At 66.9% G+C, this 12362-nt stretch overlaps 1 protein-coding gene across 2 annotated transcripts in view; it reads left to right on the forward strand.

Annotated features, from left to right (window-relative positions):
- Positions 1-12362, forward strand: part of GAK (cyclin G associated kinase) — a 41997-nt gene that overhangs the window by 22226 nt on the left and 7409 nt on the right. For both annotated transcript variants that reach the window (XM_080676292.1, XM_080676293.1), the window contains 12 exons: positions 1599-1648; positions 2140-2288; positions 2727-2849; positions 3571-3704; positions 6507-6701; positions 6873-6990; positions 7226-7305; positions 9079-9272; positions 9804-9950; positions 10114-10560; positions 10895-11068; positions 11718-11828. In XM_080676292.1, the coding sequence (XP_080532418.1) occupies positions 1599-1648; positions 2140-2288; positions 2727-2849; positions 3571-3704; positions 6507-6701; positions 6873-6990; positions 7226-7305; positions 9079-9272; positions 9804-9950; positions 10114-10560; positions 10895-11068; positions 11718-11828 (1922 nt within the window). The remainder of the gene's footprint in view (positions 1-1598; positions 1649-2139; positions 2289-2726; positions 2850-3570; positions 3705-6506; positions 6702-6872; positions 6991-7225; positions 7306-9078; positions 9273-9803; positions 9951-10113; positions 10561-10894; positions 11069-11717; positions 11829-12362) is intronic.

The raw sequence follows: 12362 nt of genomic DNA on the forward strand, positions 1-12362 counted from the left end.
AGCGCTCTGCTCTTTGTCCCTGTTTTCCTCCTCCTGCCTTTGGGGTTTGAATGGAGGTTTTATTTGGCCCCATGACCGCCGTTCTTAGCCCGTGTTGGACTTGTTCGCCTTCCCAGCCGTGGCTCTGTGGGTGGTGGCGTGCGCTCAGCCGTGGATTCGGGGGTTCGATGCCAGTGACCCACTCCCCTGTCGTCACGGCATTCGTCACTGACGTGGAAGCACACGGTCCACGCACATGCACGCACGCACACGCACACGCACACAGTGTGTGCTGAGCACACGGACGCTCTGTTGCCACCGTTACCTTGACCAGGCTCACTTGTTAGATAATTAGGACTGACAGAAACAGAAGTATTCGTCCTCCCTTCACCTGCTCCTTTTCGGATGCTCTTCGTTCTTCACGTGGATCTGAGTTTCTGGCCGGTATGATGCCCTTTTCTCTCTAGGAAACTTTTAACAACATTTCTTGCAAAACAGGACTGCTGGCAACAGGTGCTTCAGTTTCTGTTTGAGGAAAAAGTTCTGGTGTTTGGAGGACAGCTTCCCAGGCCCGAGCTGTGCTGGAGTGCTCTCCGTTAGCCCTTCAGGTCTCTTCTCCCGCTCGGCCCGCGCGGGTGGTGTCGGAGGAGAAGGAGGTCTGTGATTCTTGTCCTCGTTCCCGTAGGCCAGTGCCCCACCCGCTTCTCTTGGACCTCGTCCGCACCTCTGACTCTGCAGGTGGTACCGTGTGCCCAGGCGCAGGTTCCTGGCGTTTATCCGGGGCCGGGGGGCGGGGGGCGGGGTTTCCCTCGGAGTTTCTGGATTCGTGGTTTGTGTCTGACGTGAATGTGCGGAAATCCTCCGACGTTTCTGTTCCTTCTCTCTGTCCCCGTGACGTGAGCGTCAGGCCTTCTGTGCTTGTCCCCGAGCCTGGGTGCCACCTGGCGTTGGCAGTCTTGGTCCCCTTGGCCTTCCTGTTGTGGAGGCTCCTGATGTGCCCTGTGGCTCGGAGCCGCTTCCTCGGCCGTGTCCAGCCAGGGAGCCCAGCACTTCCTGGTGCTGCCGCAGCGCCGAGGCGGCCCTTCCTTAGGGCTTCCTTCCGTCTCTGCCCACGTTGTCTGTTCTCGCGGGCTGTCTGCTTTGTCCACTGGCTCATTGGTCACCGTTGCTTTACACTCTGGCTGGTCGTTTCAGCATCCCGCCGTGTCCGGTGCCGATGCTGGCTGGGCCCCTTCAGGCTGGGCGCTTGCCTTGGGGTGCCTGCAGTTTCCCGTTCCCCGTGGTTGCCAGGCACGACGGTGCGGGTCAGAGGCTCGGCCGGGCGTGTTTGCTGCCGCTTGTCACGACCAGCTCCCCATTGCACCTCCCGGGGAGCAAGCCCTGAGTCAGGCCTGTGTGGGTACCTGCCTCTCCCCCGCCTCTCGGGGACGTCAGCTTCACACACACGTGCCTGCACTCACACGCAGTGACCCACGTACATCCCCGTGAGTGCACACCACACACACACACACACACACACACACAGGCTCACCCCAGGGCCTCGCCAGGACTTGCTCTCTTTAGCTCTCCCATCTCACTGGGCGTTTCCTGTCCTAACCCGCTGTTCCTTTGGGTTCCAGTTACGCGAAGGGAGACCTGGACATATCCTACATCACATCCCGGATCGCAGGTGCGTTGGTCGCTCTCACCACGGGCTCTCCTGGCCTCCCGTCGGCGATGGCACGGGGCGCGGGCCTCCCACGTAGCCTGCTGCAGCCTGGGCGGGAAGGGCGGGGGCGGGGAAGGGCCCCGGGTCAGGGCACCTCCAGGCCCGCAGTGGACGGTGCTCCCGGGCTGGCCTCTCTGGGCTCTGTGGTGGAGGAATGAGCGAGGCCACGCACCGTTGAAACGCAGTCTCCAGGCCAAATCAAAACCAAAGACGAGATCGGAGTCTGGGAGACCCTGCTGTGCGTGGGGTCTCGGCAGGACCTACCGCCCAGAGGCCCCGTGGGGAGGTCCCGAGGGGCTCCTGTGGATGGCAGGTGGGCCGCAGGCGGCGAGTTCTGGCTGCACCTCAGCACTGCGGCACCCGCTGGAGGCCGGACGGGGCCTGAGCGTGGTCCCCACGGTGCCCCCAACCCGCCCCTCCCCCCCCCGGGCTGACGGGCTGTTTGCTTTCAGTGATGTCCTTCCCGGCGGAGGGTGTGGAATCCGCCATCAAAAACAACATAGAGGACGTGCGCTTGTTTCTGGACTCCAAGCACCCGGGACACTACGCGGTCTACAACCTGTCCTCGAGGACGTACCGGCCCGCCAAGTTTCACAACCGCGTGAGTGCCCCGCCCGCCTCCCGGCTGCGCCCTGCAGGCCTCACGAGGCCTGCTGACGTCCCAGGCAGCGCGTGCAGCGGGCTCTGCAGGGTCTCGGCTGTGATGCCAGGGCCGGTCCTCAGGGGCGTGGTGACAGCCGGGGTCACCTCACGGGCACGGACACCGCTGAGTCGGGTGGAGGTGCGGAGACCAGCGAGCCTTGGGCCCCGCTGCTTCTCGCCCGTGGGAACATGGTTTTCTGGTCCCTGAGTTTTGGGTCACGGACGCTGTGTACGGCTGACCGAGCGTGGCAGGGGCCGGCTCCTGGTTCCCGTTGCCAGGTCTGTGTAACCGGCACCAGTCCTGTCGCAGAGGAGTGTGCCTGCAGGGCGGGCGCTCGTGATGGGAGCCCTCCTGACTGGGCTGAGGGTGTCAGGCTGAGCCGGGCCCGTCCTGCAGGTGTCGGAGTGCGGGTGGGCCGCCCGGCGGGCCCCGAGCCTGCGCAGCCTCTACAGCCTCTGCAGGGACATGCACTGGTGGCTGCGGCAGGACCACAAGAACGTGTGCGTGCTGCACTGCACGGTGAGTGTGCGCCGCGCTAGAGGAAGGGGCCGGGGGATGGGGGACCGTCGTGGACCCCGGGCGTCAGACGGGCGTGTCCTGAGTGGCGGCCGGGTGGGGAGCGGAGCACCGGCTGCCTGCCCCTCCCCGAGCCGGGGACTGTGGGGCGCTGGGCTGGCACGTGCCCCCTGGCGGGGTCTGGGTGCCCAGCAGTGAAGCGCCCTCTCCCGCGTGGGTGCACCCCAGGCCCCTAGGCATCAGCTGCTGCTGGGAAGCTGCCCACTCAGGTGGTTGCCCTTCTGATGCAGCATGCGGCCCAGGCGCGTTCTCCCGTCTCCCCTCGAGGCAGCACCGACGGGTCTCTACCGCCCTGCCCCGAGGCCGCTGCCCCGACACCCACCTCTGTCCCTCCTGACAGTAGCTGGGATCCCTACCCACTGCGCAGTGAGGCTGAGGTGCGGGCGTCACAGCACCTGCCGAGTGCGGGCGCGAAGGTTAGCACAGCCGTCCTGGTGTTGGTCAGAGTCACTCGCAGCGACACCAGGAGGGCTCAGTGAGGGGTGCACGTGGGGGGCAGTGAGGCCAGCGTGTCCCGTTGGAGAGGCCACGTCTTGTGCCGTCACGAAGGCGCCCGTCTGTGGGGATGTGTCTGCACGTTCAGAACCTGCTCTGCCGGGGAGGCCCGCTGTCTGCCCCCGGAGGCGGAGCCGAGCCCCAGGGAGCTGCCTGTGCCCTCTCCTAGGACGGGAGGGCGGCGTCGGCCGTGGCCGTCTGCTCCTTCCTGTGCTTCTGCCGGCTCTTCAGCACCGCCGAGGCCGCTGTGTACATGTTCAGCATGAAGCGCTGCCCGCCGGGCATTTGGCCGTCCCACAAAAGGTACCGTCCCGCGGTCGGACGCCGGATGCCGTGTCCCTGGGTGTTGCCGCCGTGGGCCCTGGAGGTTGGAAGGGTTTCAGAAGGGGGTGTGTGGTGTGGGTGGGGCTCCAGGTGGCAAAGCCAGCCTGCCCCTGCCTCCAGGCCTGTCCCTGCTGTGCCGCCAGGAGCCCGGCCAGAGGGTCAGGGTGGGCGGGGTCAGTGCCTCTGTCCGGTTCCCTGGCACCAGCCCTCATAGCACAGGTGCCCTGAGGCCGTGTCTGAGGCGACTGGCAGCACTCTGGCCGCCAGCTCTGGGCACTTGGGCCTGTGGGGGTGGGTGATGCTGGAAGGAAGGGAGGAAGGAAGGGGTTCAGGCCATTCCTTCTGCCTTGGATGGTGGCACAGCCTGTGGACAGTGGGCGGGCGGGCAAAGGCCGTCCTGCTGTGGGGCCACCTCGATGCCGGGGCTGGGACTGGTGCCAGGGAGCCAGCCCCCAGCTGTGTCCTGTGTCGCTGGAAAGTGGCGAGGCCACCAAGCAGAAGGACTGCTGACCCTATCAACATGTTGACCTGAAAGTCCTTAAAAAAACGATTTTTATTGATTTTTTTAGAGAGGGGGAGAGAGAGAGAGAGAAACGTCAGTGAGAGAACACCCATCAGCTGCCTCCTGCAGGCCCCCCACTGGGCATGTACCCCCCCTCGCCCCCGACTGGGAATTGAGCTGTGTCTTCCTGGTTCGTGGGTTAACGCTCAGCCACTGAGCCACACGGGCCTGAGAGCCATTTTTGCTCCTGAATTCCAGCTGTGCCGAGGGTCCAGAGCCGCCGTGAGATCCCGCCGAGCAGCCGCTCACCATCAGGGCAGAGCGGGAGGAGGGCTGTTAGTGGGGTGTGGCCTGACAGTAGGACCCCAGACCCAGCAGGGACATGCGGGTGCGCAGAGCTACTTAGCAGTGGGACCAGCTTCAGACTCGGGAAGAGCGGTTGGTCCTCAGAGCAGTGGGCCAGTCCGCAGTCTAAGCAGAGGACGTGAGCCGGGTGCCAGAGAAGAGGGCCCGCCAGTGGCCGGAGCGTGTGCAGAAGCAGGCGAGACCGCGGAGCTTGGGAGTCCGTCTTCCAGTCCCCGAGGGCGCTCAGACGCGTCGGAGTGTGGCTCCAGGGGCACAGGCAGGAGGAGCCCGGGGGTGCCTGGTGGGGGGTCACCTCAGCCGAGGACAGTATTGCAGACGCTGAAGAGAAGGCGCCCCTGCGGGCCGGGAGGCGGGGCCTGCAGCAGAGGGGCTGCGAGGGCGCGGCGAGATGCTGGGCCTGGTGGTGCAGGTGCGGGAACGCCGCCTCCCACGCGTCGGTTGCAAAGGGAGAGCAGGAGAGCACCCGAGAAGGCGCTGGACGCCGCCCGCCACACCTCCTGGGGGTGGGTCACCAGCTCTGACCAGCCAGGCGCCGGGAACTTCCTCAAGGTCCCTCCGCACCAAACCTCAGGTGCTCAGGACCCAGCAGGACTGAGCAGCGCCGACCGACACGGAAGGCCAGCTGCTGGCCCGTGCTCCTGCGGAAGCCACGCTCAGGTGAGCGGAGCCTGCTGACAGCCACGCCAGAAGGTCCTCGTGCGAACCCGGGCAGCGGGGAGGCGCCGTGCCAGCTCAGCGGCCAGCGGAGGCGGCACCTGAGCGCTGGAGCCCGCTCAGTGACCGGGAGACCAGGGAGCAGGACCCGGAGCCGCTGGCAGGCCAACCCCGGGCCGGAGGGTGCTGCCGGCCGTGGCGGCCACGGGAGGGGGGGCAGCAGGCCCGGCGCAGGGCCGTCTGCACTCGGGACAGAGTCTGGCCAGGCTGCCGTCAGTGAGGGAGCCTGAGGGGCAGCCGTGGCACAGCGCCTGGACTCGCACCCAGGTCTGGGCCGGGCAGGACGGCCGTCGGGTGCAGGGGTGCTCCCAGGAACTCCGCTCCGAGCCAGGCTGCTCTCGCCCCGCCCCGCTTCCCAGCTCTCGGGTTTGGCTGTGGCTCAGGTCCTGGCATCGGCCTCCTGCCGGGGGTTGGCGAGAGCCCAAGAAGACGAGTTCGCTGGGAGAGTGGCTGCATGGAAGGGGTGCCCATCCCTTCTGCTGACTAGAAGCAAGTCAAGGAGGGGTCCCCGGGCAGGAGCCCAGACGCAGGGGGCACTGTGCCAGAGAGCGCCAAGCGGCTCGCAGAGCAGAGCCAGGAGAGACTCAATCCCAGGCAGTGGGACCAGCACCCGCCCTCTCAGAAGGACAGACAGTACACGCACCCGGCCGGGCCTTGCTGATGTCCACAGAACGTTCCGTGGCAGGACGCGTCCTTCCCGGGCACACGGATATTCAGCCAGAGCTGCCACATGCAGGGCCCTTCGACCACAGCCAAGTTAGAACGGACGCTGGACAAAACGGGGTCAGGGCCGGAGGACCCCAGTAGGGGTAGCGGGGGCTGGGAAAACCCTGCGTGTTCCAGAGCTGGCCAGTCTACTCCTAATAAGGAACCCACAGAATCGAACAGCATTCTGGACAGAGTGGAAATTATAGCATCACCTTTGGGAGATGCAACTAGAACCTGTGATGTGGCGTGTGGCATGCGTGTGACGTGCGCAGGTGTGCACAGAGTATGCATGTGATGTATATAGCCACGCAGAGCATGTGTGTGATGGTGTGTGACTTGCCACGCAGAGCATGTGTGTGATGTGTGTATTTGTGCAGAGCATGTGTGTGGCTTGGTATGCGGCCGTGCACAGAGCATGTGTGTGGCCATGCAGAGCATGTGTGACGTGTGGCTGTGCACAGCACACGTGTGATGTGCTATGTCTTCTGCAGGTACATTGAGTACATGTGTGACATGGTGGCGGAGGAGCCCATCACGCCCCATAGCAAGCCGATCCTGGTGCGGGCCGTGGTCATGACGCCCGTGCCGCTGTTCAACAAGCAGAGGAGCGGCTGCCGGCCCTTCTGCGAGGTCTATGTGGGGGACGAGCGCGTGGCCACCACGTCCCAGGAGTACGACAGGATGCGGTGAGCGCAGGCCAGGGCAACGAGGGCGCTGCCAGGAGGCTGGGAGGGGCCCTGGCGTCTGGAGCCCCCGCTTGGGTCCCCGAGGCGCAGAGGCGTGGAGGCCCCCGCGATGGTGGCGAGCTCCCCACGGCACTGCTCTGTCTCACGGGGACCCGCCCGTCCTCCCCACAGGGATTTCAGGATTGAGGACGGCAAAGCGGTCATCCCCCTGGGCACGGCCGTCCAAGGGGACGTTCTCGTCGTCATCTACCACGCGCGGTCCACCCTGGGAGGCAGGCTGCAGGCCAAGGTGAGCGCGCTCCGAGGCCTCGGGGGCCGCGAGCTCTGACCTCTCCTTCCTGCTGGTTCCCCAGGTCGGCAGGGCCACCCGCATGGGGTCCTGGAGCCCGAGGAGCCGCTTGTCGGAGGGGGTGCGGTCCACGCCCACGGCTCAGCACCAGGAGCCGTGCACGGGGCTCGGGCTTGTGGCGGGTCTGGCGGGCGGCCTGGGTCCCCGCCCCACTCCAGGTGTGCTCTCCCCGCAGATGGCGTCCATGAAGATGTTCCAGGTCCAGTTCCACACGGGGTTCGTGCCTCGGAACGCAACCACCGTGAAGTTCGCCAAGTGCGTGGGTGTCCCGCGGGGAGGGCGGCAGGGTGCGCGCTGGCAGGGGTCACAGAGGGGGTGTCCGCACAGCCTGGGGCCTGTGGGCTCTCCACCTGTCATGGTCAGGAAGGAGCTCAGGACACAAGTCCAGGTGCGCGAGCAGCTCCTTGGAGCCTGTGGGGTCGAGGAGCAGGGTCACGGCCACGGCCTGCTCCCCGGCTGCGTGCCTCGTGGGAGCCCCTAGCGCTGAGGAGAGCCAGCGGGAGGACCCCTGTGGATGGGGCGGGGCTCGGGAGCGGGCGGGGCCTGGTTGGGTCTGTGCTGTAGGTGGGAGTTGAGGGGCGTCTCAGTCCGTGTCAGCTTTCCAGGCGGGTCCTTCCACGTGGGGGTCGGTGGGGTGTGGGGCCACGTGCTGGGCAGGCTGCCCTCTGGGCTCTGTCCGGCGTTGGGAGGGTTGCAGTCCTTCCTGCCTCCGTTGGCGCTTTGCTTCCTGGCAAGTGTGTCAGGAGCAGTGGGCTGAGCCCTGTCCCTCTGCCGTCCAGGGCCGGCCGCTCCCTGCTCACAGGCCCTCATTGTGCCCTCACTGGCCTGCTGGGTCAGCGGGGGACCTGGCCTGGCCAGTCTCCTGGGCCAGTGGGGCTGGGGAGGCCGGATGGGCAGCCCCCGGGTGGTGCCTGGGGCTGACCTGCCGAGGCCATGTGCTCCCCCGCACGGCCCCGCCTGGCTCCCTCCTCCCGGCCTCGCTGCAGCCGGGCTCCTGCTGTCTCGGCTCCCTTGGGCACCCCCGTCGCTGCTCCAGCTGGGGAGGCCGTCTGTGTCGTCTGCTCACTGCAGGTGCCCAGCCTAGAAAGGCAGGCCGGCCGTGGCCTGGGGTCGGGGCGGGTGGGCAGGGGACGCCGCAGCTGAGGAGGGCGCGTGCATGGCAGCACTCTGAGAGGGGGCGGGGGGGGGGGCGTGAAGCAGTGGGCGCCACCTAGGGTGTGTCACTCGCCCGTTCTGTGGAGAAGCTGCTGTGGCTCCACCGCCCTCGCTGAGCACCCGTGCGGCGTATCCGCGGCCCCTCCTGTCCGGGGCGGAGGGGGGGGCGGTGGTTTGTTTGGGTGGGTGCCCCCCGGACGGTGGGGGACGGCAGAGCCCCTCCCTCCACACCTCAGGTCTCGTGTTTCCATGTTGCGTCGTTTTACTGCTCTGATACATGAAACAAGACGCACACGGGGTGGGTGTCACGGCCTGAGCCCGAGCCCGTCGCTGAGGCGTCGTGAGTTGCAGGGACCTCAGGTGTCTGTGACCCTCCTGGGTTCCCTGGGGAGCAGAGCCCATCGGTGACACGGTCACTGAGGTCGCTGCTGCCGCTCGCCCGGTGCCCGGCCCCTGGCCGCTGCCTCCAGTGGCGCGTGGAGACCAGAGCCTGTGGTGTCCTGCCTGTCCCTTTCCCTCCCAGCAGGGCGGGTGCTGCCTCCCTGCAGGCGATTGTGGGGCTTCTGTCTCAGGGGCATCTGTTAGCCATCAGGGCGTTGGCCAGGGCAATGGCATCATTTCCATGGAAACACATTTAGTATCTCCAGACGGCCTGACCTGGACCCAGGACCCAGGACCCAGGACCAGGGGGCGAGGGCAGGCCCAGGGCTCCCCTGACAAGCCGGTGCTGCTCTGAGGGGCGCTCACGCCCGGCACAGACTCTCCTACGGCCGGACCAGGATGTAGCCTGTTCTGTGCTCGTGTTCCGGGGACGGACGTGGGGTGAGCTGTGAAACGGGCCTGCTCCCCTGACTGGGGTGTGGCCCCCTGCAGGTATGACCTGGACGCCTGTGACATTCAGGAGAAATACCCAGACCTGTTCCAAGTGAGCCTCGAGGTGGAGGTGGAGCCCCGAGACCGGCCCAGCCGGGAGGCTCCGCCCTGGGAGAGCACCAGCATGAGGGGGCTGAACCCCAAGATCCTCTTTTCCAGCCGAGAGGAGCAGCAGGACGTCCTGTCTAAATTTGGTGAGTCCTGTGGGTCAGCGCTGGGCCCTGCAGCAGGCCAGGTCTGTCCTGGCGGCGGGGGCTTGCTTTCTGGATGCGCCTCCCCTTTGCCCGGCCTCCTTCTGGACCAGCTGGGCACAGCCAGGCCGCCGGCATGCACGCCGGAGCTTTTTCCTGGCGACCCTCCCTCAGTTCAGGTGTCTCGTCTTCTCCTTGCAGAGCAGTTACAGGAAGTAGCGCAGGCAGTGCGCTGGCGGGGGCTGTGCTCCCGTGGCCACGGCACAGCGCCCCGTGCCCTCGGGTGCAGTGTGTTCATTCCCTTACGTGAAGGCAGCCAAGTGCCCGAGGTGTACGTGTGCGCTGTGAAGTGTGTGTGTGTGTGTGCGTGTGCGCATGTGACCCAGGCCAGCACCTGAGCCTGCGCTGGGATCCATGTGCAGACTGGACTCGGCGGCAGGCAGCGCAGGGTCCCGGCGGTCTGGAGCGGGACTGCCGGCTGCTGCAGGACGGTGCGCTGGGGCTCGGTGGCCTGATGTCCTCCTCTCCCCGCAGGGAAGCCCGAGCTCCCCAGGCAGCCAGGCTCCAGCGCCCAGTACGACGCCGAGACGGGGTCTCCCGACACCGAGCCCACGGAGTCAGAGTCCCCGCAGAGCAGTGGCACGGACACCAACCACTTTCTGCACACGCTGGACTGGCAGGGTACGCGCGGTGGGGCCACCCGTGCCGCGTGTCTGACACCTCCGTGCCCTCGGGCCTACGGGCCTGCGCTGCTCGGCTCGCTTTCAGACCCTCCCCCGCCTCCTGCGTCAGCGCCCGCTGCCCGTCAGCGGGGCTGGGCCGTCAGCGCACTGCTCTCTTTCAGAGGAGAGAGACGGGGAGCCGGGCCCAGAGAGCAGCTTGGCCCAGGAGACACCATCCGTCCCGGCTGCGGATGCAGGGGAGAGCGAGCCGTCCGACGAGGATGTGGCCACGCTCTCCGCCGAGAGCAGGGACACGGCAGACGAGGACACGCCAGGCCCAGCAGCGCAGGCCCCCGAGCGGGAGTTGGTTTTCGATGCCAACAGGCCGGCCACGCCGCAGGAACCCAGGCTGCCGGAGGATGGCGTCGACCTGCTGGGGCTGCACTCCGAGGCAGGGCCAGCGCCCCCTCAGGCCCCGGGGGGGCCCCCCAGCAACGCCGACCTGCTCAGCTGCCTTTTGGGAGCCCCGGAGGCTGCTCCTGAGGGTGCCCCAGGCGACCTCCTCGGTGGGGAGACCCCCCTGCTCTTCACGAGTCCCGCCCCCACCACAGGCGGGCCCCCCGCAGCTGGTATGTGAGCTGAGAGGGTTCCAGTGGGTTGGCCTCCAGGCCTAAGAGCTGCCAGGGCCAAGGAGGAGCTGAGGATGGTGGGCGGGGCTGCAGCCAGGACCAGAAGCGATGCCCCCTCCCGTCCATCCTGAGCTCACGTCCTTCCCAGCTGCTTGTCTGAGGCGAGGGCGTCGGGACTGAGGCTGTGCCCAGCTCTCGGTCCCTCTGTGTTCTGGGTCCGTGGGTTGTCTCACTGTCCAGGCCGCGCAGCCGGGTGGGGCCTGGCGCTCTGGGCTGGGTGCTCCTGTGGTGCCCGCACACGCCTCACTTGGCCCGCTCCTGGGTGTCTCTGCAGCCGACCCATTCGACCCTCTCCTGCTGACGTCCGATCCAGACGCCCAGCCCTGCTCCAAGCCCAACCTCTTTGGTGAATTTCTTAATTCAGACTCTCTGGCCACTCAGCCTGCGTCCTTCCCCTCCACCCACAGCGCCCCGCCCCCGGCCTGCAGCAACGACTTCCTGCAGCTGGGTGAGTAGCTGCGGGGCTGCAGGGCCTCCCTCCCCGGAGGATGAGGCGGCCGCTGGTGTCCACCCTCGTGCTCTGCTAGGTTCCGGGGAGGGTGGACGGAGGTGCTGGGGCGCCGTGTGCACCGTTAGTTGAGTGTGTGAGCCTCTGCGGGAGGGGGACCTGTTGTGTTGTCCTGGGAGCTTTTCCACCCATTCCCCCGTCCCCTTGGTCCCTTCAGCGGCGTGAGGCATCCACAGCCTGTGAGGAGGGGAGGCTGGTCAGTGCTGGCTGAGCGAGTGCCCAGCTGGGCCCACTGGGACTCGGCCAGGTGCCCCGGCCAGCTGTCCTCTGTCCCTCCTGCTCCCATGTGGCGGGTGTCTGTGTGTGGGTGGGTGTGGGTGTCTGTGTGTGGGTGTCTGTGTCTGTGTGTGGGTGTCTGTGGGTGTCTGTGTGTCGGTGTGTGTGACGGTGGGTGTCTGTGTGTGTCTGTGTGTGGGTGTCGGTGTCTGTGTCTGTGTGTGGGTGTCTGTGTGTCGGTGTGTGTGACGGTGGGTGTCTGTGTGTGTGTGTGGGTGTCTGTGTGGGTGTGTGTGGCGGTGGGGCGATAGGAGCCATTTGAAGGCCAGATCCACCCTGCTGGGGGCCCACACGTGGTGCTGCTCTCTCCCAGGGGACGCGCCAGCCGAGCCCAGCAGGATGTCCGCCTCGGCCAGCCACCCGGACCTGCTGGGAGGATGGGACTCCTGGGCTGAGGCGCCGGCCCCCGCCCCAGCCACAGAAGGTACGGCCCTGCCTCTCCTCCACGTCACCAAGACGCAGCCCTGCCCTCCCAGGGTCGGGGGTCCTGGTGGTCAGCATGTCCAGGGCTGTCTCAGGGCGTCCTGCCCGCCTCCCCGCCCGCCCCTGCAGGTGTGCACAGGCGCCCGGCGCCCTCCACGTGCTCCCTGCTCGTCTCCTGTGGGCGCGTGGGACACGGCCCATGGCCGACCCTCTCACCGCCGCGTCTCTGAGTCATTTCTGGGTCCTGCGGCTGCTGTGCCTCTGGAGGGCCTGCCCAGGACACGGAGGGGTCCCGCGCTCACTGGCTGGACGTCTTTCCTGTCCTCCGTCTGTGATTCTGTCTTGTTGGGGAACTGGCTTGCACGGGGCTGTCGGAGGTGACCTGTGACGAGGCCTGTGGCACACGTCCCCTCAGGACCTCCTGGCGATGGGCTTGCCCAGGCCCCCGGCCTCTGGTCTCACCAACGCTGGACGGCGACTAAGACGCTGTTCCCACTGGGTAGACGCCGCTGTCCCGCTTGCGTCCCGCGTCCCA

Source organism: Plecotus auritus (genome assembly GCF_963455305.1).
Source record: "Plecotus auritus genome assembly, chromosome: 1".
In the NCBI taxonomy this organism is placed as follows: Eukaryota; Metazoa; Chordata; class Mammalia; order Chiroptera; family Vespertilionidae; genus Plecotus; species Plecotus auritus.